The sequence below is a fragment of the Phocoena phocoena genome, chromosome 1 (assembly GCF_963924675.1).
Source record: "Phocoena phocoena chromosome 1, mPhoPho1.1, whole genome shotgun sequence".
Classification (NCBI taxonomy): domain Eukaryota; kingdom Metazoa; phylum Chordata; class Mammalia; order Artiodactyla; family Phocoenidae; genus Phocoena; species Phocoena phocoena.
This window is the reverse complement of record NC_089219.1, coordinates 88,446,187-88,473,994: the sequence shown is the minus strand read 5'-3', so window position 1 is coordinate 88,473,994 and position 27,808 is coordinate 88,446,187. Positions and strand designations below refer to the sequence as shown.

General features: G+C 34.9%; 1 protein-coding gene across 6 annotated transcripts in view; it reads right to left on the bottom strand.

The window, feature by feature from the left end:
• AGL (amylo-alpha-1, 6-glucosidase, 4-alpha-glucanotransferase) overlaps positions 1 to 27,808 on the bottom strand; it is a 75,809-nt gene that overhangs the window by 8,192 nt on the left and 39,809 nt on the right. For all 6 annotated transcript variants that reach the window (XM_065887128.1, XM_065887137.1, XM_065887146.1 and 3 more), the window contains 9 exons: positions 27,410 to 27,585; positions 23,055 to 23,157; positions 19,602 to 19,827; positions 18,289 to 18,400; positions 5,556 to 5,691; positions 4,106 to 4,218; positions 3,041 to 3,252; positions 1,744 to 1,841; positions 110 to 197 (listed from right to left, as the gene is read on the bottom strand). In XM_065887128.1, coding sequence (XP_065743200.1) covers positions 110 to 197; positions 1,744 to 1,841; positions 3,041 to 3,252; positions 4,106 to 4,218; positions 5,556 to 5,691; positions 18,289 to 18,400; positions 19,602 to 19,827; positions 23,055 to 23,157; positions 27,410 to 27,585 — 1,264 coding nt within the window. The remainder of the gene's footprint in view (positions 1 to 109; positions 198 to 1,743; positions 1,842 to 3,040; positions 3,253 to 4,105; positions 4,219 to 5,555; positions 5,692 to 18,288; positions 18,401 to 19,601; positions 19,828 to 23,054; positions 23,158 to 27,409; positions 27,586 to 27,808) is intronic.

Here is a 27,808-nt window from a genome sequence, read left to right as displayed (position 1 = left end):
CTGAAAAAGATAATTTAAAAGTGAAGGGAAAAAAAGAGCTGTGGATATCAAAAATTATTTGAAAAATAACTTTAATTGAAAACTCAAGGAAGAAAAATTAAATTCTTACAGGTCCTTGGTGATAATTGAAACCTTTAGCAAGACTGTAGTTGTCATTGTCTAAGGCATTGTCATAAGTTCCACAGTAAACCATATCACTGCAAAATAATTGAAATTTAGGTTAAAAAAAGATCAGGCATTACACAGAAAGCATTAGAAAAATTTCCTAATAGCAAAGGTAAGAACTAATCAACTTATTTTGTTTTCCAATCTCTAGACTAAAGCTCATCATCCATTTAACCTTAAATTAGTATATACTGAGTTCAGAATGTGTTAGGGAATGATTAAGAAACACTTACTGCCTAATACAAAAAATATAAAATATTCAGATATCTTGCCTTCAAGGAGGCACTAAATATTGGTTGAATTTAATTATTTCACTAGGCCTCTAATATACTTATAACAATTAAAATATACACAGAATAATTTGAATTAGTAAACATTAAAGATAAGGTTTTATTAATTATTATATATTGGAAAGGTTGTTTTTTAAACTTCTCCATGAAGTTATTTTAAAATTAAGTAAACTTGGTACATTATTAGATTATAAATAGCAACTAAATGCACACAATTTACACATACTTACAAATTAAAGTTACAAACACTGCAACATTTAATACAAGACAGTTATCTACACTCTTGTTTAATTAAATTATTACTTTTTTTTTTCTTTTAGTGAGATAGATAGAACTTGCAATGAGTAAGCTTTTACTGTGGGTTTTAGTTTTGACCAGTGGTTCTTAACACCTCTGAAAATATTGAGAATACTTTAGAATGCAGATAAGTACACACATATAAAATTTTGCATCTCAAGACTGAAATGAGTACACAATAAGTCAGGAAAAATCTACAAAGGTAAAGGTACTACAAAAATGAGGATCTCTCATACATGAAAGAGAAAGCAAATTGATGATGGGTATCAAGCTTTAAAGCAAAAAAGTAGAAGAAAAACAGAAAGGTCATTAGAAACTCAAAAAAAATTGAAAAAGAGAAGAAATACAAAATGAGATAAACACATAACCATAAAAACAAAATTATTTATTGGTTTCAGTAAAAATAGTGGTGTAATTACTTAGAGAGGATGGAAAGAGTTTGTGGCAAGGTAAGGACAGAGTTAAATCCTCATCTGTCATCGCAAGCAGTAAGCAAATAATGTCTAATATTTAAAAGAATCAAGAAACAGGTGCAAACACATACCATTTAGAAATATGGAAGGAACTACTACGAGCAACAATTTAGAAAATCAAGGTTGTCTCTGAGGAGACAATACATCTATATTTCCAATGTTAATAATAATCATGTATGACTTTTACAGTCAGAAAAAACAGGCATTAGAAAATATTCATGACATATTAGTTTATAAAATTAAAATTCTTTTACTGATTATTGAATATAGAACAAGCCAAAGGCATTTTGAACATTGATGTTTAATGAAGATACAAAACAGATTTTTAAAAATTCAGTTTGAATGCAATTTTAGGGATTTTATTGATAAGCAAAAAAATTATGGCTTGATGCAATAAAATATCCACATTCTTAATACTTATACTCTAACTTACTCTGGATCCAAAGTTTTCATGCCAATATGAATATAATTGTATATTAAGTATAATATGAACAAAATTCTTAATACTTATAACTTACTCTGGATCCAAAGTTTTCATGCCAAGAGGACCAAGCAATTTTTCTCCTGCAATCTCCAAAGCTTTCCATGCTTTTTCTGTAGTAAAGAGCTCAGGGGCCTAATGAGTGTTAAAAACAAATATACAAACTTTTTAAGATCACAGAAGAATTAGTGTCCACCCACTTTGGAAAATAGACTATAAACTTGGAAAGTAACGAAAACTTTAAAAGTACAGTGCCGGTCAGAAATCAAGTGCAGATGCCTCATCAGACCTAATCCTATCAGGCCGACTTGGAAGTGCTGATCTCGGCCTTAGAGGGTTAGGAAAGCTGTTTGAGGTGATTGTTTCCTTGTGTCACTTAAGAAAGTATACTAGCTCCAGAATGAAGCTGTCACAGCTACAGTGAAGGCAGAACACATTTAAACCCATATAATTCATTCTTTAGAAGATTTACAATAGCTTCCTTTAAGTTCATCTGGAACTCATTTTTTGCTTTTAGGGTCATAATATAATACAGAAGGATTTGCACTCCAATAGTATGAGTAAATTTACTTGTGATGTAGAGAAGGAGAGAAAGCATTGGTGACTAAGAATCTGCATTAATTTTAAATGTTAAATGAAATCAAATGCACACTGAATCAAAGCTACCATTATGTACCTTAGTATTTTTTATTCTACTATAATTAATAATACTACATTTAATACTCTTTTTGACAAAGTGGCAACATCTAGGCGGGCATAGAAGAACACATACATTCTCTATTTTACTGTATTTTTAGACTAGGTATAGAGAAAATAAGGAGAGTCTAGAATTCTTGGCTAGACAGAACTCATTAGTGCAATACAACAAAGAAAACGGAATGTGAATTGAAGCTACCCATATTAGTTCATTAGTCCAGATGTTTCCAACTAGTGTGCTGAGGCACTGGTCATGGCACAGGTGTGCTGAAATACAGATGCCCTCTGCTTTCAAGACAGCTGGGTAGGGCCTGGGGCTAACTGAAGCAGCTGGATCTGGCAGCGACCTAATCCATTTGGGCCAGCGTGCTGTACAAATATCATCATTTTCTATGTGTGTTATTGAGAAGAACTTCATTAGTCATCATCCATTATTTTCTATTTTTTGACACCAAATGTTATAGGTTAATGGTGATATGCATAATGCTTTATTCATTAGAAAAGACCATATAAAACTAGCTGGTAAACAATGCACTTTTTAGCAATTCAATGAATTTGAAAACAAATGGGAATAAAGAACTAAATAAACCCTATCATAACATTTTTGAAATTTGGAAAGAACAGAACAAATCACTTACCACAACCATTGCTATGGTAAAATTAGGCCTGAGCTGGTAGTCACACCAAGGGCTTGAAGCTCCATAACTATCTTTGTATATGCCACGTTTATGCACCAGATTAGAATGCTTTTCATTGACATCGGAAGGGTCTTCTGACACATAAAATAACTTTTCAAAGTTATCTTGTATTTTTCTGTTCCATTCATCATATGAGACTCTCACAACTTTTCCTGAAACATTACAAAAGACTTGGTAGTTTTAGGCATTCAAAGAAACCCATACATTTAGTTACAGCTAAAGAGTAATATTTAGTCAATAAATTATCCACTTTTTAAAACTGTCAGGGCTTTTTGAAGAACACTACCCAGAAATTAAAAATTATCTTTCACTGTATTACCAAAAAAGGATTAGACTCTAACAAATGATCCCAGATCATTTGTCTTTGCTTGGCTCACTCTTACATTTGATAAAATTACCTTTATTGAGCACTTGAAAGGAGGCTAGTCTGAATTGAAAGATGCCAGAAGTATATACTGTATTTATATATATATATATTTATATATATATTGCATTTCAAAGGCATAGTACTCCCCAAAAGAATGTAAAATAGTTCATGAATAATTTCATATTGATTACATGTTGAAATAATAATTGGTATATATTGAGTTAATAAAAAATATAATCATAATTAATTTCACCTGTCTCTTTTAACTTTTTTAAAATGTAGGTACTAGAACATTTTAAATATGTATGTGACTTAAATTATATTTCTATTGGACAGCACTGCTCTAGAAAAAGAGATGTAAGGATTTCATAATTGTTCACCAAAACTTGACTTGCTCACAGTCATACTGAGGAAAAAAAATAAGTATGATGCTCTTCATATCTCAGTTCAAAGTTGCTATAAAAATATGGTTAGTAATCAGGTTTGTTAGTTTTCATACTAGTAAATTAATGGTTTGTCTTTCCCCTTAATCTTAAGGGTTTTCTAATACTAGTTCATTGAGTCACATGATGATTACGTAGGTTAAGAATATAGACAGTACATTTGGAGTTTCTTTGTAAACAAAAGAAACAGCTTACCATGTCTTTTTACTGTAACTTCATGATAAGGAAAAATATTTTTTTGGGACAATTCCAGCAACCAACGAACGGCAGATTTACTCAGGCCCACAATTTCCACAGCAGACCCATCTCTAAAATTAAAAATAAATTTTACTCTGTGACAATGAGTAAATTAAGCACTATCTAAAGGGCATTCAGGGACTTCTCTGGTGGTGCGGTGGAAAGACTCCACGCCCAATGCAGGGGGCCCAGGTTCAATCCCTGGTCAGGGAACTAGATCCCACATGCATGCTGCAATGAATCAGAATTCGCATACCACAGCTAAAGAGCCCGCGTTCCGCAACTAAGGAGCTGGCGAGCTGCAACTAAGACCCGGTGCAACCAAATAAATAAATATTTTTTTTAAGAAAGGGCATTCAAAAAACAGCTTTGAAGGATTATATAACTAACACATTATAAAAATGACTGTCTATAAAAAAATCCTCACTTTATAGGAATGTGCACTGCATATATAAGAAATTGTGATTCACTTTTCTATACAGCAGAAACTGACACAGCAGTATAAAGCAACTATACTCCAATTAAAAAAAAAGAAATCATTTCTCTTATTACTTTGCCATTGCTTATCAACTTAATGTATTTTTTAAAAATTCTATGAAGTAGAATAGAGATTATGGAGTAAAAGGAGATAGCTGCTGGAAAAAGGCAGAAGTAGGAGTCAGAGAATACTGGGATAGAGTTCCAGTGAAAAAGACAGAAAATATGGGATATTGAATTGAAGAAAGCCAGGGAAGGTGAACATCATAATTTGAAAGCTCATTTTTAGGGAAAATGAAAGGGAAGTATAAGATCTAATAACTCACCAAAATAAACAGGTCTTTAAAAGAATTTGTAAAACATGTAATGACAACTACTATTCAAGAATTTTTTTTGACAATTCTGATTGAAGATAAAATTTGGACTAAGAAAATAGTTTCTCAGACTTGATATTGTAGTAAGAACTTGAAATCATAAAAAGAAATGATGGGATAAAAGATTTAAAAATTAAGGGGAAAATGTTCAGAAAGTGAAAGGATTTCATAAAAGACAGGACAACTGGTTGTTTTCTATATTTACAAAAGATAATAATAATGAAATACTTACAAAGAAAACACTTCATGTTATAAAGAAATGTCTTAACCATGGGGATAATAAGTCACAAAACTTTCCTTTGAGGTGCCTGCAGGTAGTCAACCCATGAGGATGTCCAGAAGAGAACAGAGAGCTTTACTTGATGACTTATATCAAGAGGATTGTGTATGTGTATATTAGGGGAGACAAAGGAGTGTGTGGAAGGGGAAGTAGGGGGAAGGAAGGAAGATTTTGACTGATTTAACATGAAGATTTCATGGTTAATAGAATAAAAGATTCCACAAGTATGTGGTTTTACAAATGATATAACTATATAAGCACTAAAAATAAACACTACCTTGGAGTGGCTGGGATTCCTTTGTTTCTAGCTCTGTCACTTTCTCCCATTTTATCCATCCATGTACCACAATTTAAGCGATTTCCTCCATAAACAAATCCTGTTTCTTCATCAACCCCTGCAGTTATATTAAAACCTAAAAAAGAAAAATAAAACATTTATAAAAATATAATAAATTAGGACAACTACTCTAGAGAGTAATCTGGTAATACCTTAAAAGTTGAAGATGTGCATATTCTACCACATAATAATTTCGTTTCTAGACATACACTTTAGAGAAATGCTTACCTATGTGAACATGGAGACACATACAAGAATATACATTGCAACACTGCTTGTATTAGCAAGAAAATAAATAACTGCTGAGAAGAGGAACAGAAAAACCCTAGTCTAGTAATATAATGGGAAACTCTATACCATTTAAGATTAATGAACTACATAAAGCAAAATGGATAAATCAGAATGACTGAGTAAATAAGTTACAAAAGATATGCATAATAAGATGCCTTTTCTGTAAAATTTAAAATATAGATAATACTAACACATATAACCACGTATGTCTATATGGCTATGTCTAATATGATAATATTTGTATAAAATTAGAAAACATAAAATACATAATATATATACATTATACAGTATATACTATGATATACTGAATATATGCTACATAATATATATCATACATAATTTACACATACTCAAACACACATAAACACACAAAATACAAAAATATACATGGAAATAGTAAATCCTGATTATAGGATGGTTGTTAATTCTAGAGAGTGAGGGAAGAGAAAGAGATAGAGATGAAATTTTAGCGGTATCTGTGGTGTTTTATTTCTTTTCAAAACAAAAGAGAACGATCTGAAGAAAATCTGGCCAATTGTTAATATCTGTCTAATTTCAGTTCTAGGTTCAAAGCATAATTTACATCGTTATCTGTATGTTGAGATATTTCATAATTAAAATTAAAAATTTAAATAACTCAGAGATGATGAACACAGATGCAAAAATCCTCAACAAAGTATTAACAAACCAAATTCAACTTGAAAAAGCATATACCATGATCAAGTGGGATTCATCCCAGGGATGCAAGGATAGTTCAATATTCATAGATTAATCAATGTGGTATCTATACATCGCATTAAAAAAATTAAAGAATAAAAATCATATGATCATCTCCACAGATGCAGAAAAAAGCTTTTGACAGAATTCAACATCCATTTATGATTAAAAACTCTCAGCAAAGTGTGTATAGAGGGAATGTACCTCAACGTGATAAAGGCCATATATGAAAAGACCACAGCTAACATCATACTCAATGGTGAAAAGTTAAAAGCTTTCCTGCTAAATTCAGGAACAAGACAAGGATGCCCACTCTCACTGCTTTTGTTCAGCAAAATATTGGAAGTATTGGAAGCCACAGCAATCAGACAAGAAAAAGAAATAAAAGGAATCCAAATTGGAAGGGAATAAGTAAAACTGTCACTGTTTGCAGATGACATGATACTATATACAGAAAATCCTAAAGACACCAATCAAAAGATGACTAGAGTTCATCAATGAATTTGGTAAAGTTGCAGGATACAAAATTCACATACAGAAATCTGTTGTGTTTCTATATACTGATAGAACTATCTGAAACAGAAATTAAGAAAAAAATCTCATTTACAACTGCATCAAAAAGACTAAAACACCTAGGAATACATCTAACCAAGGAGGTAAAAGACCTGTACTTGGAAAACTATAAGACATTGATAAAAGGAATCTAAGATGATACAAACTAATGGAAAATATACAGTGCTCATGGACAGGAAGAATTAAATTGTTAAAATGACCATACTATCAAGGCAAATTACAGATTCAATGCAATCCCTATCAAAATACCAATGACATTTTTCACAGAACTAGTTCTAAAATTTGCATGGAAACATAAAAGACCCCAAAGAGCCAAAACAACTTTGAGAAAGAAGAAAAAGTTTCCCTTCAATGGGGGATCAAGATGGCAGAGTAAGAGGATGTAGAAATCACCCCTCTTCCCAAAACACATCAAAAATATATATACATTTGGAAAAATTCTCATGGAAAACTAACTGGAACCTGGCAGAAGAACTCCTTCACAACCAAGGCTGCAAAAATTATTCCCATGTAATCAAGTAGGATGAAAAGAAAGGCATTGGGTTGGAACCTGTGCCCCTGGGAGGGGAATAAGGGAAAAGGGAGATCACATGGGCAGACACTCACCCTGGGAAGTGAGTGGGTAGAGCCACAGACTGGGTGTCCAAGTTCTAGGGTCCTATATGGAGAAGACAAGCTCCCTTGGCTGTTTGGAGAACTCCTGGGACAGACGGAAAGGCTTGAGATGCCCAGATTCCACTTGTGAGGAGTATGTGGGTGCTGGCTTTCCATAAGACAGGGTGAAGAGAGAGGTCTACCTAGTGGCTATTGCCTCCTTGTGCTCCCCAATCTGAGCTGAGTAAACACCATGGCCCCACTCACTCCATGCCACAGCTTGGCACTGGATTTACGGCAGCCAGGTCCTGGGAAAAGACTCCATGCAGGGACACAGAAGGCAGTCTGGGGCCCTGGATTGTGGTCCAGGTAGGGTGGCAGTGGCCATTGTTGGCACTTACTCAAACAGTGCCAGAGAAACATCCCGGATTTCTGACAGGAGTGAAGCTGCTTCAATTCCCACAACCACAATGCCATGAATCCCAGTGTCAGTTGAGTGAATGCTTCAGCCCTGCCTACTCCAGGCCATAACCTTGCACTAGATCTGGGACAACTACAACAGGGGAAAAAAATGTGACCTTGGACTGTGTCTGAGTGGATGCCTACACAGGCAGCACACTGGACCTCTGTAAGTGTATGAGCCCCACTTATTATAGCACCCCCCCACCTCTGGGGCAAAGGCCCCAGTGTGGGGAGAAGGAAAAATACACACTTAAAGGGAACAGAGCCAATTAGAGCCTGACCTTCAGGACACCTGCTCCAGAAACTTGGGAGCAGACCCTGACCCTGAAAGGGCAGTGACTGCCACTGAACAGAGAAGAAATCCCACCTCACACCCTGTGTAGGCTCCAGCTCCTACAAGACCACCTACACCCCATATCAAGGTGATAGTGGCCAGTACACCCTGAGGAAAGGCATGGCTTGTGTCCACATCAAATCCAGCCCTCACACTAAAGATATTTGGCACATGTAGTCCACACAGGGATGCCCTCACATAAAAACACACTTTCAAGACCATGATAATAACTGTTTCACCTAAATTCATAGAGACAGAGAAAGTTAAGCAAAATGAAATGGTAAAGAACTCCCAACTGAAAGGGCAAGAGAAAGCCCCTGAAAAAATAAATAATGAAACAGAGATAATCAGTCTACCAGTGAGTTCAAAAAGTTAGTAATGAAAATGCTAACTGAATTAAGAAAGAGAATTGATCTAAGCATGGGATCATTTTAACAAGGAGCTATAAGGAAGACCCAATAAAGAAGAGATAATTCAATTTCTGAGATAGAAAACACTTGAGAAGCAATGAATAACAGACTAAATGACACAGAAGAATGCATACATGATCTGGAAGATAGAATAATGGAAATCATCCAATTAGAACAGCAGACAAAAAGACAAATGGGAAAAAAAAGCAACATATGAGATCTATGGGCTAATATAAAATGTGTCAATATATAGGGGTTCCAGAAGGAGAAAAGAGAAGGGGATCAAAAATGTATTTGAAGAAATTATGGCTGAAAACTTCCCAAACCCAAAGAAGGAAACAGATATCCAGGTACAGGAACACAGAGGGTCCCAAACAAGATGAACCCAAACGGGCTCACACTAAGACATATCATAATTAAAATGGCAAAAGTTAGAGATAAAGAGAATTCAAAGGCAGCAAGACAAAAACAGAGTCATATACAAGGGAACTCCTATAAGATTATCAGCGGATTTCTCTGCAGAAACTTTGAAGGCCAGAAGGGAGTGGCATGATATATTTACAGTCCTGAAAGGGAAAAACCTACAACCTAGGTTACTTTGTCGAAAATTAATAAACCTTTAGTCAGGCTCATCAAGAAAAAATAGAGAGGATCCAAACAAACAAAATAAGAAATGAAAGAGGAGAAATAATATATGCTATCACAGAGATACAAAAATTCATAAGAGAATACTATGAATAGTTATATGCCAACAAATTGGATAGCCTAGAAGAAATGGACAAATTTCTAGAAATATACAGCCTGCCAAGACTGAGTCAAGAAGAAACAGACAATTTGAACAGGCTGATTGCTAGAAGTGAAATTGAATCTGTAATTTAAAAACTCCCAGCCAACAAAATTCCAGGAGTGGAAAGCTTCACAGGGGAATCCTACCAAACATATAAATAAGACCTCATACCTATCCTTCTGAATCTATTCCAAAAAACTGAAAGGAGGGAACATTCCCAAATTCATTCTACTAGGCCACTGTCACCCTGATACCAAAACCAGACAAAAACACTACAAAAAAGAAAATTACAGGCCACTATCTTTGATGAATATAGATGAAAAAATTCTCAACAAAATATTAGCCAACTGAATCCAATAATACATAAAAAGGATCATATACCATGATCAAGCTGGATTCACTCCAGGGTCACAAAGATAGTTCAACATAGGCAAATCAATCAATGTGTTACACCACATTAACAAAAGGAAAGAAAAAAAAATCACATGATCATCTAAATAGATGCAGAAGGCTTCCCTGGTGGTGCAGTGGTTAGGAATCCACCTGCCAATGCAGGGAACACGGGTTCAAGCCCTGATCCAGGAAGATCCCACATGCCGTGGAGCAACTAAGCACGTGCGCCACAACTACTGAGCCTGTGCTCTAGAGTCTGCAAGCCACAACTACTCAGCCTGCATGCCACAACTACTGAAGCCTTATGCCTAGAGCCTGTGCTCCGCAACAAGAGAAGCCACCATAATGAGAAGCCCACGCACCACAACGAAGAGTAGCCCCGGCTCACCGCAACTAGAGAAAGCCCTTGCACAGCCACAAAGACCCAAATGCAGCCAAAAATAAATAAATAAAAAGAAATAAATAGATGCAGAAAAAGCATTTGACCAAATTCAACATTCATTCATGATAAAAACTCTCATCAAAATAGGTATAGAGGGAACATATCTCAACATAATAAAGGCCACTTACTACAAACCCACAGCCAACAAAAATACTCAATGGTGAAAAGCTGAAAGCTTTCCTGCTAAATTCAGGAATAAGACAAGGATGCTCACTCTTGCCACTTCTATTTAACACTGTATTGGAAGTCCTAGCCACAGCAATCAGACAAGAAAAAGAAATAAAAGGTATCCAAATTGGGAGGGAAGAGGTAAAACTGTCTCTATTTGCAGACGACATGATATTCTATATAGAAAACCCTAAAGTCTCCATCCCAAAACTATTAGAACTAATAAATGAATTCAGCAAGGTTGTAAGATACAAGATCAATAAATAGAAATCTGTTGCACTTCTATACACTAATAATGAAATATCAGAAAGAGAAAGTAAAAAAACAAAACAAAACAAACAAAACAAAAACCTATGGATAAACTAAACCAAGGAGGTTAAAGACCTATACTCTGAAACCTATAAAACATTGATGATGGAAACTGAGGATGATTCCAAGAAATGGAAAGATATCCTGTGCTATTAGATTGCAAGAATTAATATTATTAAAATGGCCATACCACCCAAAGCAATCTACAGATTTAAATCCATATCAAAATATCCATGACGTTTTTTTCACAGAACTAGAACAAATAATCCTAGAATTTATACAGAACCACAAAAGACCCTGAATTGCCAAAATAATTCTGAGGAAAAAGAACAAAGCTGGAGGTATAACCCTCCCAGACCTCAGACTATACTACAAAGCTACAGTAATCATAACAGCATAGTATTGGCATAAAAACAGACACATAGATCAATGGAACAGAATAGAGAGCCCAGAAGTAAACCCATGCAGCTATGGTCAATTAATCTATGACAAAGGAGGCAAGAATACACAAAGGAGAACAGACAGCCTCTTCAATAAGTTGTGCTGAGAAAACTGGACAGACACATGTAAAACAATGAGATAAGAACATTCCTTCATACCATGTACAAAAATGGACTCAAAATGATTTAAAGACCTAAATGTAAGACCTGAAACTAAAAGAGAACATAGGCAGAACACTCTTTAACATAAATCACAGCAATATTTTCCTGGATCTGTTTCCTAAGGCAAAAGAAATAAAAGCAAAAATAAACAAATGGGACCTAATTAAACTTAAAAGCTTTTTCACATCAAAGGAAACCATCAACAAAACAAAAAGACAACCTACAGAATGGGAGAAAATACTTGCAAATGATGCAAGCAATAAGCAGTTAATATCCAAAATACATGAACAGCTCATGTAACACAGTATATTAAAAAAACCCAAATAATAAATAAAAAATAGGCAAAAGACTTGAATAGACATTTTTCCAAAGAAAATATACAGATGGCTAATAGGCATATGAAAAGATGCTCAACACAGCTATTAATAGAGAAATGAAAATAAAACCACAATGAGGTATCACCTTATATCTGTCAGAATGGCTATCATCAAAAAGCCTACAAATAAAAAATGTTGGAGAGGATGTGGATAAAAGGGTACACTTGTACAATGTTGGTGGGAATGTAAGTTGGTGCAGTCACTGTGATATTTTTAATATCTAAGTTAGGTCATATCACTCCTGCTCAAAACTGTTCACTGGCTCACTTCAGTAAGGAGGTTCCTTAAAAAACTAAGAATAGAACTACCATATGATCCAGTAACCCCACTCTTGGACATATATCCAGAAAAGATGAAAACTCTAATTCAAAAAGATACATGCACTGCAATGTTCACAGCAGCACTATTTATAATAGCCAAGACATGGAAACAACCTAAATGTCCATCAACAGATGAATGAATAAAGAAGATGTGGTATATATATATATATATATATATATATATATATATATATAGAGAGAGAGAGAGAGAGAGAGAGAGAGAGAGAGAGAGAGAGAGTGATCTACTTTAACATGAATTTGTTTGAGTACTGGTGAGATTGAATGCTTCCCCCTATGTTTATTAATGGATGGTTGATGTATGTCCTTGGGCAAGCTACTTTTACCTCCTCCTATTTCCTCTATTATGAGCTAGGAATAGAGGTACTAGCTTCTGGAAAATGTTTGTCAAGTGATACACAAAAGCAAAGAGCTTTTCAGTTTATTTGATATTAAATATATGACACAAAGGCAAAGAGCTTTTTAATTTATTTGATATTAAATAATTGGATAGTCAATGTTTAGTGAGTAAATCTCAGAGATTTAGCTACAAAGTCATAAGAACACATACAAAAAGGTACACAAGTCAAAATGACTATGAATGAATAGGTTGTTTCAAATGCAAAAAGTGGGTAGAAAATTTATTTTTGCACTTTCTGATGAGTTGGCAAAGTATTCCAGGCTATTGGCTCCCTCCCCACAATCAACCCTGGAGAAACTACAGAAGTATATGTGAGGTATTGATGTGAAGAAGTCACATAATGTTTGGGAGAAACCAATAAAAACACGTGAGGACTTCCCTGGTGGTGCAGTGGTTAAGAATCCGCCTGCTAGTGCAGGGGACACGGGTTTGAGCCCTGCTCCAGGAAGATCCCACATACCGTGGAGCAATGAAGCCTGTGCACCACAACTACTGAGCCTGTGCTCTAGAGCCCACGAGACACAAACTACTGAGCCCGCGGACCACAACTACTGAAGCCCACGTGCCTAGAGCCTATGCTCTGCAACAATAGAAGCCACTGCAATGAGAAGCCTGTGCACCACAAAGAAGAGTAGCTCCTGCTCACTTCAACTAGAGAAAGCCCGTGTGCAGCAATGAAGACCCAACACAGCCAAAACTAAATAAATTCCTTAAAAAAAAAACCCCCTCCAAAAAAAACAAACAAAAAAAACAAAACAAACAAAAAATACGTGAGACCTGACCAGACACTTTGGACTTTTATTCCACCTCGGCTCGTAAGGCTGCTGTGTTACAACTTAAGGAGATTGCTTCTTTTCAGTGCTTACAGAGTAGCTAATAATCAAGGGAATATGAGCTTATTGGGAAAAGATAAACATTAGATACCAGAGGAGTCTAATGACTATATAAAAGAGAGAAGCTGAGTAACATATTTCACATGAAGCAGAATTACTGGAACAGACGGACCAATAATATACAATAAGCAAAATAAATATCCTCAAAGACATAGGTAAGATATTATTAACATGAAGCAGGAACAAAAGAGATTAAAAATGACTAAGTGGAGACATTAGGTCTGAAATTTTTAATAGTTGAAATAAAGAAAACAATAAAGTGATAATAAGGGACTAAATAGTAGATAGACACAGCTAAGAATGAATTAGTGAGATGGAAGATAAGATTGAAAAATTCTCCAGAGGTAGCAGGAATGGTTAAAGGGAGAAAATAGAAAAAAAGAGCTAAAAGCTACGGGGGGCTACCCTGGTGGCGCAGTGGTTGAGAGTCTGCCTGCCGATGCAGGGGACACGGGCTCGTGCCCCGGTCCGGGAAGATCCCACATGCCGCAGAGCAGCTAGGCCCGTGAGCCATGGCCGCTGAGCCTGCGCATTTGGAGCCTGTGCTCCGCAATGGGAGAGGCCACAACAGTGAGAGGCCCGCATACCGCAAAAAAAAATAATAATAATAAAATAAAATAAAAGCTATGGGGATAGAATTAAATCAAAAGCTATCCTGACAAAAGTATCCCCAGAAAGAAGGAAGAAAATACTTGAAGAAATAAAATGATAAATATCCTAGAATCAAGAAAGATCTCAGGTTAAAAGCACTCATACAGTACCAAATGAAACAGATAAGGAAAGTTAGAGTAAAATCCTGAATTCAGACAAAGAGATGGTTCTAAAATCTTCAAGAAAGAAAGAGTAGATCACTTCTAATGGAACAAGGTATAGGTCCATATACCTTTCAATAGCAATATTGGAAACAAGAAGTCAACAGAGTAATATTTTCTAAAGCATTGAAGAAAAAAAGCATTTATGTCTAATCTGTCATTTAAATATGAAAGCATAATAAAAATACTGCCAGCCATACAAGGCCTCAGAGCGCTTGACATGTAAGTTCCAACTTTAAAAACATTCATATAGCAGCACTAAAGATACTCATATAGCAACAATAAAATGATTACAGCAAGGCACTGTAGTAGTAGGCACTGTTCTGAGAGGTTTTCATATATTAACATAAATAAATAAGCTCATCTGATTAACTCAAATAAGGAAAGAAATAAATCTTAGAGGATACTAGTAAGAGAGATGGAATGAAAAGATGATCAAATTACACATAAAAGTTTATTGTTGCCTAAGAAAAAGCAATAACCAAAGAAAACAAAAAGAAGTACAGTCATAACAATTCAAACTGAAATTCCACCTAGATAATATCAAATAGGAATTCGGGGAGAGGGGCACACACTAAATTACTTATTCTGTTAGGGGTCAATATGGATTTTAATAAGTTAAAGAAATGAACATAGACATGGTAAATTAATACAGATATAGGTCTTGAAAACAAGAATCATAAGAACAAAAATAGAATGAATTAAAGTGGAAAGAATTGTTTCTTTTAAAAAAAATTTGTAGGGCTTCTCTGGTGGCGCAGTGGTTGAGAGTCCACCTGCCGATGCAGGGGACACGGGTTCGTGCCCCGGTCCGGGAAAATCCCACATGACACGGAGCGGCTAGGCCCGTGAGCCATGGCCGCTGAGCCTGCGTGTCCGGAGCCTGTGCTCCGCAATGGGAGAGGCCACAACAGTGAGAGGCCCACTTACCGCAAAAAAAAAAAAAAAAAAAAAAAATTGTAAAAGGCAAACTCACATAGTTAATAGAAGTTAATGTGAGAGATTATCTTTGAGACATGAAGGTGGGGTAGGATTTCTGAAATGAAATATGGTGAAGGACACCATAGATAAATTGGGAAAAGGTTTGTGCAATTCTAAAACTAATGATGGACAAATATCTAGAATAAACAAAAAACTCCTGATAATCAACATGAAAAATACAGAAATGCCAAAAGAAAGATGAGTAAAGGCATAGAACATGAACAAATAATTTATAGAAAAGGAAACTTTCCAAAGAGGCCAATAAACATATGAGCAAATACTCAAATTCAGTAACAGGAGAATTGCGAGTTAAAACAATTACATAAGGCTTTACACCCATATTTGGCATTAGAGGATAATGCCAAATGTTGGTAGGCATATGGACACTTAAGAAGCTACTTTGATTGTTAATGGGAATAGAGACTGGTGCAGTAATTCTGGAAAGGAATGTGGTAGTGTTTAAACAAAGGTCATAAGAGTATAGTATATGTAGCTCTGATATACCAATGTTAAGTGAAATAAGCCAGACATAAAAAGACAAAAATTACATACTTCCATTTATATGAGGTACCTAGAATAGTCAAATTCATAGAGACAGAAAGTAGATTAGTAGCTACTAGAGGCTAGCAAGGGAGAGAATGAGGAATTATTGCTAACTGGGTATAGTTTCAGTTTGGGATGATGGAAAAAGTTCTGGAGATGGATAGCGATGATGGTTGAAAAACAGTGCAAATGTACTTAAAGCCACTGCACTGTACACTTAAAAATGGCTAAAATGATATACTTTATGATAAAATGGTAAACGTGTATTTCACCACACACACTTAACAGTAGAAAACCAGCAATCCAATTAGAAAATGGATAAAAGACATGAATAGACATTTCATCAATGAGGGGATATGGATGGTAAATAAGCACATGAAGAGATGTTTAAAACCATTAATAGGGAAATGCAAATCAAAACCACAATGTGTAGTGGTCTACACAACTATCAGAACATCTGAAAATAGGTGATAACAACAAATTCTGGCAAGGATGTGGAGAAACTGGATCTATCCAGCTTGCTGGTGGGAATGTGAAATGAAAATAGTTTGGCAATTTCTTATAAAACAAAACATGTGCTGACCACATCACCCAATCACATTATTGGGCATTTATCCCAGAGAAATGAAAACTTATGTTTACACAAAAACATGTATATGAATGTTTAGAGCAGCTCCATTTGTATTAGCCAAAAAAACTGGAAACCACCTAAATATCCTTCGAAAGATGAATGGTGCATTCATAAAAGGGAATACTACTTAGCAATAAAAACTAATAAAATATTGATAAATGCAGCAACTTGGATAGTTCTCAAGGGGGATTATGTTTAGTGAAAGAACCAGTCTCAAAAGGTTACATACTATATGATTCCATTTATCTACATTCTCAAAATGACAAAGTATAGAGATGCAGAACAGATTGGCAGTTGTTAGAGACCAGGGATGGTTGGTGTGACTATAATGGGATAGCACAAGGAAAACCTCTTTGGTGACGGAACAGCTCTGTACCTTGACTGTGGTAGTGGTTACATGAAACTATACATGAGGTAAAACTGCACAGAAGTACACACACACACATACACACACACACAGATGAGTTAACGTAAAACTGGTGAAAAAGGAATATGGTCTATAGCTTAGCTAACAGTATGACACTAATATCTATTTCCTGATCTTGATATTGTACTACAGTTATATAAGATGCCTTCATTGGGGGAAGCTGGATGAAGGGTTCAGGGTACGCTTATGTGTCATTTTTGTAACTTTCTATCAGTCCCCATTTCTTTCAAAATTAAGAAGTTGAGAAAAAGGTCTACATGCACTTAAAGCAATATATATTTTGTAAGACAATACATGAATATACAACAAACCCATTGGAATGTCTCTTAGGGGAATGAGTAATAAAATAAATTATTGGGGGCTTCCCTGGTGGCGCAGTGGTTGAGAGTCTGCCTGCCGATGCAGGGGACACGGGTTCGTGCCCTGGTCCGGGAAGATCCCACATGCCGCGGAGCGGCTGGGCCCATGAGCCATGGCCGCTAAGCCTGCGCGTCTGGAGCCTGTGCTCTGCAATGGGAGAGGCCACAACAGTGAGAGGCCCGCGTATTGCAAAAAAATTTAAAAAAAAAAAAAAAAAAAAAAAAAATTATTGTTAGCCTTGCACTGGCTAATGATGATGACAGTGTGCCATAAAAATAGGAATATGATGAATTTCAAAGAGGTTATAAAAGTATATTTTAACTCTGAATACAAATAAACCTCTTTATAAAAAGTATTTTATAAGAGTCTAGATTATGGGGCAGACAAACTATGGATGAAATCCTAGCTCTGCCACTTAGCACCTGTGTGACTCTGGGCAAACTACTCTGCTTCAGTCACCTTATCAAGAAAAAAGGGAACAATGTAACTCATGCCCAATGTTCTCAGAAGTGTTAAATGGGAATAACGTAGGTAAAGTAGTTAGCACAATGCTTAGCACATAGCAAGCACTCAATTATTAGCAATTATTGTTATGATTATAATTTCAAGCACCAAAATTACCTTTCAAACTGGCTGACAAAAGATATAACATTTTATCTTTCCTCTAGAAACTAAAACTAAACTGGTGAGATCAGAAACTCTTAATCTTTTTCATTATTATATTCTGAAGTTTTATACACAAATAAAATACTTGTGAAATAAATGAACAATTACAAGGTTTAATTTCATCTCATCACTAAATCTTTACTATGTACCTAAAGTTATGTACCTTCATCTTTCATGTTCCGATCTATCTGTGGACCAGCATTCCTTTCTCGGAACTGTATGCCCTGCATGTGTCTTTGCATAGCTTCCTGTATTACTTCAAACAATGGTTGATCCTGTTTGAGATATAATGGATGTTACCTCTGTTAGAAATCACATTTTTCTTATCGTCTCCCAAATTCCACAACTGAAGTTTTGTGGAAACATATATTTTTCCCTTAAAAGGAGAAACGGGGATAAGGGGTGGGACTGGGGAAAGAAGCAGCTCCTATACATCATATAATAGATCAGACCTTTGGCATATGAACATTTAACATACTGTAGTTTTAACTATAAATTCTGTGACATGAAATAATTTGTAATTTGCTGATACATGAAAAATAATCTCGTGAGCTTGTGTAATCTGCGTTAGAGTGAACAGTTCAGCTAATAAATGAATTAGCTTATTATACAGAAATCTGAGTTTTAAATTGGCATTGCTGTTCTAATTCATCCACATACATAGCAATGGAGACAAACTATATACTATAATGGTAATTTACTTTAGGTTACAAAATTTTTTGGACAAATATTCTTTGAACACTTCATGATAGAAACATTGTAGTGACATAAATCTATGCTAGCCCTGAGGTAGCTTAGAAGTCCTCCATACCAAATAAACTATAACATAAATGCAGATCAGAAGTGGCAAAAGTACAATATCCCTGGGGGAAAAAAGAACACAAAAAAATGTTTATTCATTCTGCACTGCTCATAAGATAAACTCTGAACTCCCTGGATTGGTAGCCAAGGCTCTCCAACCTGGTCCACCCTTTCCACAATCCCTTACTACCCTATAGGTACCCTACACAAAAAGCCAAACTAGACTGAGCAGTATGTCCTAAACTGTGCGCCAATCCACCCTGTGCTTTATTATTCATTTCATCTTTAATATCTTCTCACAACTTCCCTCATCTCTGATGAAATCCTACTCACCTTTCAAGGTTTAGTTTAGGTGAAATTTTAGTTACTTTCTGTAGTCCTCCCTGAGACCCACCTACTAGATCATCTCTCTTTCTTTTATGAGACTACATAGCACTTCCCTCTTTTTTGCAATGATTGTATTATATACACATCACCTCTTCTACCATGTTGCAAGCTCTTTAGGCAAACAGCAAGTCTTATCTCTGTAATCTCTCATAGTAGCAGCAGGTGCTAAATAAATACCAATATTTGAAGAATTTGTAAGATTCAGATTCTTAATTTTACATGTATTTTATATTAGAAGCTAAAAGTCATTTTTCAGGAAAAAAAATTATTTTAAGAAATGATCTTTACCAGTGTACCAGCAGACAAAGGAGCAGAATCATCTGTAGGATACATTCTGGAAACTGGGCACCTGAGAATGTCTAGACCATTTGGGACCATTTTACAATAATCCTGAATACACTGCAGCCACCACCACACAGCATCTCGGCAGTTGTATCTGGCATAAGTTCCTTCACCCAGGAGATTAGGAATGAGACCATGTCTCAGGGTACCAGCAAATGCTAAAATAATATTCCTAAAACAACAGAATTAGGTGAATCATTTGACATGAAAACAATCACTTAAAAAATTGAAGACAAAAAAGTTACTCTTGGTAATCATTATTTTTTATGTATTTTCTCTCCTGCCCATATTTCTTTGTATTTTCATGTAGAAAGAGGTCATAATATAAAATAAGCACTGAATTAAAAGTCAGGAACCTTGATCTTAGCCCTGTCTTTCTCTCTAACAATCTGTGTGACTAACCACCTCTGGGAGAATTTTTTTTCATCTGTGGAGTTTGGGATTGGACTGGGTGATTTTTAAGGTCCCTCATAGCTCTAGGTTTTACTTTTGAAATCCCTCGTATTTCAAAATCTGAGGAACTAAGAACATGAATCTTATTACTTTAAGTAGCAGATACCAAGAATAAAACAACCATATAAGAAAATAAATGGGTAAAAACTGACCTTGAAAAACATAATTTATTTTCAAAAACTTGTAGAGAAAGTTTTATCTTTCAAAGTGTTATTCTACTATCATACACCAAATGACAACTTTGTAAGATGGCATGGCATTCTAGAAAGAGCATGAAACTGAGAAATAAGAAGACTGAGATTTAAATCCTAGTGTTGCCATCTGTATGACCTTGGAAAAGGCATTTAAAATCTCTAGGCCTCAATGCTTTTTGGCTAAACCATTTAGAAATTTAATTAATTCTATATATCAGTTCAATGCCCATTTCTTTTTAAAAAATTTTTAAAAAATTTTTGGCTGTGTTGTGTCTTCATTGCTGTGCATGGGCTTTCTCTAGTTGTGGTGAGTGGGGACTACTCTTCATTGCAGTGTGCGGGCTTCTCATTGCAGTGGCTTCTCTTGTTGCAGGACACGGGCTCTAGGCATGCGGGCTTCAGTAGTTGTGGTACATGGGCTCAGTAGTTGTGGCGCACAGGCTTAGTTGCTCCGTGGCATGTGAGATCTTCCCGGACCAGGGATTGAACCCGTGTCCCCTGCATTGGCAGGTGGGCTTTTAACCACTGCGCTACCAGGGAAGTCCCATGCCCATCTCTTAAATTATAGTGTAAGAGGAACTTTTTATCTTCACAGTACAAAAGTGTTAGTATGGACTGTGATACTTCCAATTAATAAAAAGTCAGAGTATTAGCAATCTTAATCATCTAGAACATGTCATACATGAGAAAGTTGAATAAAAAGTCCTCTGTCCATGAACATCTCTGCAGAGGGTGGAAGTAGAACTATCTGTGGTAGAGACATCCATGTGTCCACCAAAATGGCTTTCCTATACATCCCAGCCTACCTTACACTTGGCTGTGGCCAGATGACTGCATTCTAAGGCAAAAGAATGTTAAGTACATGGAACAGGTGTGTGTTCCTCAGGCTCTCTTTCGCTCTCTGCCAGCTGACTGGAGAGAACCTAGAGTCCCTGGAAGATGGTATATCCTGAATATAAAGAAGCCTATATCCCTTCACCACTAAGTAGAAAGTTCCCTCCTCAACACCCGTACAGGATCAGAAGCAAATGAATTTCGTTTGTGAAAAGCCATTGAAATTTAAGAGTTTATAATTCATAGCAGCTAGCACTACCGTAACAAATGCATTATATTCTGGGAAATCATCTAGATCAGGGGTAAGCAAACTTTTTTTCTCTAAAGGGTCAGATAGTAAATATTTTAGGCTTTGTTGGCCATATATGGTCTCATCATATATATATATATATATATATATATATATATATATATATATTTAATGATCCTTTAAAAATGTAAGAGCCATTCTTAGCTCATAGGTCATACAAAACAATTGACAGGCCATAGTTAGCTGATGCCTGATCTAGACAGTCATATGTAAAACTAAGTAGCAGAAAATTTTGACAGTACATAGAAGTGATCATTGGGAGCCCAGATAACAATAAAAGTAACAGTAATTATTTTTAAAATGAGCATTTATGGAGTGCTTAGCATGTGGCAGACATTGCTCTAGATACTTTAACTGTATTAGCTTATTTAATCCTCACAAAAACCCTATAAGGTAAGTGCTATAACCATTCTACGAAGAGCACAAAGAGAACAAATAATTTGTCAGGCGGGCATTTGGAACCAGGATTAGAACCTGGTAGTCTGGCCCAAACCCAAGTTCTTAACCACTATACTATGCTCCTGACGTTCCACTTCCTAATTCTTAATCAGGGTCATTTAGGGGCATTTGGGGAAGAAGCACACAGCCTCCCAAATTTCTATAGCCCCATAATAGTATCTTAAGTCCATAATAAAATGTCTTATTATATATTAGGTTAGTATAGGGAAGCATATAATACATTTTAGATGCTCACTTAGAAATTTCCAATTTTAAAAGGATCAGAAATAAAACTTGTCATTTGGAGAGGCAAACCTCCAGTTATTTCTTGGGTGACATCAAAATAAGGTATCATATAAATGCTTTTTTTGCTACAAGTTTTAACTTGCAGAGCAGTGATTTCAAACTTTAGTCTTAGGCTGCTGAAAATCACCTGGAGACCCCGTGAAAACACAGATTGCCATCTGCCAACTCTGCCCTTTCCACCCCCAGGTTTGGATTCAGCAGATCCAGCATAGAGATCAAGAATTTGCATTTCTAACAAGCTGTCAGATGATGGTGACACTGAGGATTTGTGGAACACTATACAGCACTGATGTAGAGCCTTTCTTTTCTACCTCTGATAAATTCATACATAATATTGTGACATAAGAAAACACTATTTTAAGTCTAGAAAACATAAAACTGGAGGTTACGAGGTCTGACATTAAAAAGAAGAAAACCTGGTATTATAATTCTTTCTACCAGACTCCGTCAAAAAGCCAGCAATGCCTTCATTATGGAAGAACAAAAAATGGCAGACTTTCCAATTTTACCTAAAAGTTCATCTGAGTTCTTACACTTAACTTGGGCATAGAAATTTTACTCTTTAGTGAGTGATGTTAGTAATATGGTTATACATTTTTTAGTTTTACTTGAAATAAAGTAGCAAATGCTAAAGATAACCTGATCTGTAACATGAAGGGTTAGAATTTGGTATCTTTAAAGATTTTCACTTCTTTGAAATTCTATGATCCTATTAATTGAATATATAAAAAATAAAATTAAAAAACACACCTAAGGAAAACATGCCTCCCAAATGTTGAGAATAGATGAATAAGAAAAGTTTAAAGAGCATGTGAAAAACATTCGAACATAAACCTGCATTGCAACTTTTTAGAGATTTCCTACCTGGCCTCCAAGTAGCGTCCAGTAATCAGCAGCAGACCTCTAAGGGCAATAAAAGTATCCCTCCCCCAGCAGCGGAAAATACCAGAAGAAAAGTGAGGTAAGCCTAACAGAAAACACAACAAAGTAATATATTAACCTTAATATACACAAACCTATGAACTCCATTACTATAGATGAGTTGCTCTAAACTTGGGGGTCAAGGATGAGCTAAAAAGAGTCTTCAAACCCTCTTATGGTATCTGCAGAATGTATGGCTATACTTATGTCAACTTTTGTGTGATGAGGTTCCATAATCATATCTGATTCTTAAAGGAATCTGTCACCCAAAATAGATTAAGAATCAGTGCTAGAGAGCGATGCTTATCTGAATTGGTTCAAATGTGTGAGTCTTTAAACACAGATAAACTTTCTTTTAGTAAATTAATGTTAAAGATTAAAATCAGAGGTCAAATATCTAACACATCAAGGAACTCTTAATATAATAGTAATGATATATTTTAAAAGGTCCTATGTGCAATTTGAAGGCAATAAATTAATCTAAATATGAGATGATTACCTTAATGATACATAATTAAATGTTTATTAATCTATCACTATAGAGTTACTTTATTACCAAATTTCCCATTGACTTAAAATGACTTAGAAGTGTTATAGTTTGTTAGCCAGAGACAATTTTTACAGATGAAAACAAGGATTTCAGATGCCAAATAACTTGAACATTCTAGGTAACTGCAGCTTTTATGCATGAAGTAAAACAGAGTGACTGGTGGATAAAATCAAAAATTTTACTTTTAGATTGGTTTCTTACAAAACATGAAAAGAATATAATTGTTATCTGTACTTGTACTAAAAACAATAATCAGTAGGAAGGTAAAGCAAAGGAAATTAGCATTTCACTCAAGAAAACCAACTATGCTGAAGTAAATGTAACAAATATTTTAGGAAGGGAAAACTGAGGTCATAAAATGTTCACAGCATTCATTCATAACTATTTTCTAAGCACTTAACACTATTTGACAATATCTTGTTTGTTTTCTGGTTTGTTGAATGAATGTCTCTCCCCAATAGAAAATAAGATTCATGATAACAGAAATCTCATTTGCATTGTTTACCAAAGTATATCACTGAAAATTGTAACTGGTACATATCACTATAAAAATTTACTGAATGAATGAAATAAAAGATTAATTATAAAAGGTAAATTGAGAGGTGAAAGAATTTGACTAAGATAAACAAAAATTGGCAATACTTCACAAAACTTTAAGTTTCTGTTTATTGGGTCTTCACCTTGTATATTCTTCTGTTAAGAAAACATCAGAACTAAAGGTAACATCAGACGTTTCTTTCTATATTGTCTTTCAAACAGTGGTACAAAATTTCCCTAAACACTCTGTGTATCATTTATACATGGTTCACATATACAGTTTATATACTGGGTTGGCCAAAAAGTTCGTTTGGTTTTTTCCGTAAGATGGCTCTAGTAGAGCTTAGTTGTCTTTAACTTCATTCAAAATAATTTTGTTATACTGTATTGTGACAGCTGTCATATCAGCGTGCATTAAAAAAAAAACTTATCAAAATTGGTGAATTTTTGTGTAGCCATTTTAATATGGAAGATGGAAGAAAAAAAGCAACATTTTTGGCATATTATGCTTTATTATTTCAAGAAAGGTAAAAATGAAACTGAAACGCACAAAAAGATTTGTGCAGTGTATGGAAAGGTGCTGTGACTGATAACTTGTCAAAAGTGGTTTGCGAAGTTTTGTTTTGGAGATTTCTCGCTGGATGATGCGCCATGATCAGGTAGACCAGTTGAAGTTGAAAGTGATCAAATTGAGACATTAATTGAGAACAATCAACATTATACCACATGGGAGACAGCCGACATACTCAAAATATCCAAATCAAGCACTGAAAATCATTTGCACCAGCTTGGTTATGTTAATCACTTTGATCTTGGGTTCTACATAAGTTAAGTGAGGAAAACCTTCTTGACCGTTTCCACATGAGATTCTCTACTGCAACATAACGAAAACATTCCATTTTTAAAACAAATTGTGACAGGTGATGAAAAGTGGGTACTGTACAACAATGTGGAACGGAAGAGATCGTGGGGCAAGCAAAATGAACCACCACCAACCACACCAAAGGCCGGTCTTCATCCAAAGAAGGTGATGTGTGTATATGGTGGGATTGGAAGGGAGTCCTCTATTATGAGCTCCTTCCGGAGAACTAAATGATTAATTCCGACAAGTACGGCTCCCAATTAGACCAACTGAAAGCAGCACTCGACGAAAAGCGTCTGGGATTAGTTGACAGAAAACTCATCATCTTCCATCAGGATAACACAAGACAACATGTTTCTTTGATGACCAGTCAAAAACTGGTACATCTTGGCTGGGAAGTTCTGATTCATCCGCTGTATTCACCAGACATCGAACCTTTGGATTTCCATTCATTTCGGTCTTTACAAAATTCTCTTAATGGAAAAAAAAAAAATTCAATTCCCTGGAAGACTGTAAAAGGCACCTGGAACAGTTCTTTGCTCAAAAAGATAAAAAGTTTTGGGAAGGTAATGGAACAAAATGGTGCATATGATGTTCAATAAACTTCTTGGTGAAAATTAAAAACATGTCTTTTATTTTTCATTTAAAAATCGAAGGAACCTGTTGGCCAACCCAATATATGGTTGATGATGTAATTCTGATGATGATGATGACAGCAGCTATCACAAATATATATATATATATATATATATATATATATATATATATATATATATACATACATACAGTACTCTGTGTGGCACAGACTTTCTGGTACTTTAACCCACTTAACACCTTGCATAAAATATAAGTATAGATAGATCCAAGGGTGAGTTTGAGTTGGTATGCCCCAAAATACAGGCAGTTAGTCTTTGTTAAAAAGTCAAAACTATAAAATCTCTAGCACTGATGTGTGGAAATGTTTGTATTAACTTTTTGACCTCTCAGAGTATATGACTTAAGATCACACATCTTCTGAATGATTTCTACCTTGTCAATTATTATAAAAGCTTATAATTATATATATATATTGCACCACTGTCACCAAAGGAAGGTATTCCTGGCCTTTGTATTCATTTAAAACTGAGATGAAGAAATCTATCTGCAAATCTGAGTACAGTCCTATATATTGTTAGTATGGAGTATATAAAACTCTCCTTTAGCATGTTAGAAAGAAATCCCAGAACTTTTATTTATATTTATGAACTTATATTTTTGGTTTCTCTTTTTGTTTTACATTGTACCTGATATGTAAACATACCAAGTATCATAACTTATATCAGTATATCATTTATGATATCAATATATCAGTATATTTATTTTGGGAGTACTTAACAACAGCAGTGAATAATCAAAAATGTTGAGATCACTATTCTATGTAATAGGCTTCTAAACAATAAGCTTTAAAATCAAATTCTGCCTATCAACTTTTTTTCACAATGGTCCTGTTCAGTTTTATGACCATCTGCATGGATTCACAGGAGAAAGTACCAGAAGGAGATCAAATAGTTGAGTGAAAATCTAAAACACAATTACATAATTAAAACATTTCAGAAGGTTCACATGATCATTCCAAATGAAAAGTTAACTTCTTTTTTAGTTGTTGGGTCCACTAGGTCTTTTTTCTTGGTCTGATCAAATGCAAATTTAAGGGTAAACAGAGGAATTCACAAGGACAACACTGTTACTTTCATCCTGCACTTAGTATTTTTCAGTTTAGTTTGGAAAGTTCTAAACTTCAGTGGACTCAAATATTAAATACTTCTTAGAAATAGCTTGAAATTTATTAAGAAGAAACCAAAAGCCTATTTTGCTTAGATTTCAACTTGTTACTTGATTCAGGTTTTAAATCTACTTTCAGGAAAAATACCAATAGAGCTGAAAGCATTTGATTGCAATTAGACACATAATAAAAATTATTTAACATTTGTTTCGTGTTTTATAACTTGGTTGGGTTAATTTTACAAGGTTGGGTTAATTTTTAATATTGGGAAACAAGTATAGTGTAATGGAAAAAGGGTAGTAAAACAAATTTGATTAAAAAAAGCAAAATGTCATAAGTTGGAAAAATAAACATGCGAAAAAGGATTAACTGGCCACAATAAAAAATGCACATAAATAAATGTCTGGTGCACAGTGGTAATTAAATAGTTAGAACGGTTATTATTTTTACAAGTGAATACCTATGAAATTTTACTAAGCAGTAACATGAAATCTTGAATAACATCATGAGTTTTTTTAATAATAATTTCTTCATAATGTCCTCTCTAATTCTGACTTACACATTTAACCTTGTACATAATTTCTTACCTGCGGCTAGAGACACACAACACTGCTCCTTCTCTCTTGTGATTTCATTCAGCCTGCATGGTACATCCATAAGGGAAGGTGAAAGAAGTGGCAGAGAAGGGGATTTTCCTACTCCACACATTTGGACTGAACCCAGGGAAAGGTGTTTCACAAAGGTAGAACCGTTCTGAACAAAGCTGCAACAATGTTATAGAGTTCAAAATATTATGTGTAGAAATACAAAATTTTTTATTATTCATTTATTTATTCAAAAAATTTTATTAGGGTAAGAACAACTAAGTTGAGACCTACCTGTGTAAAACAGATATTTAAGAGTACAACACAATATTGTTATTTATAGCCACAATGTTGTACATCAGATCTCAAAACTTACTTATCTTGCATACCTGAAATTTTACA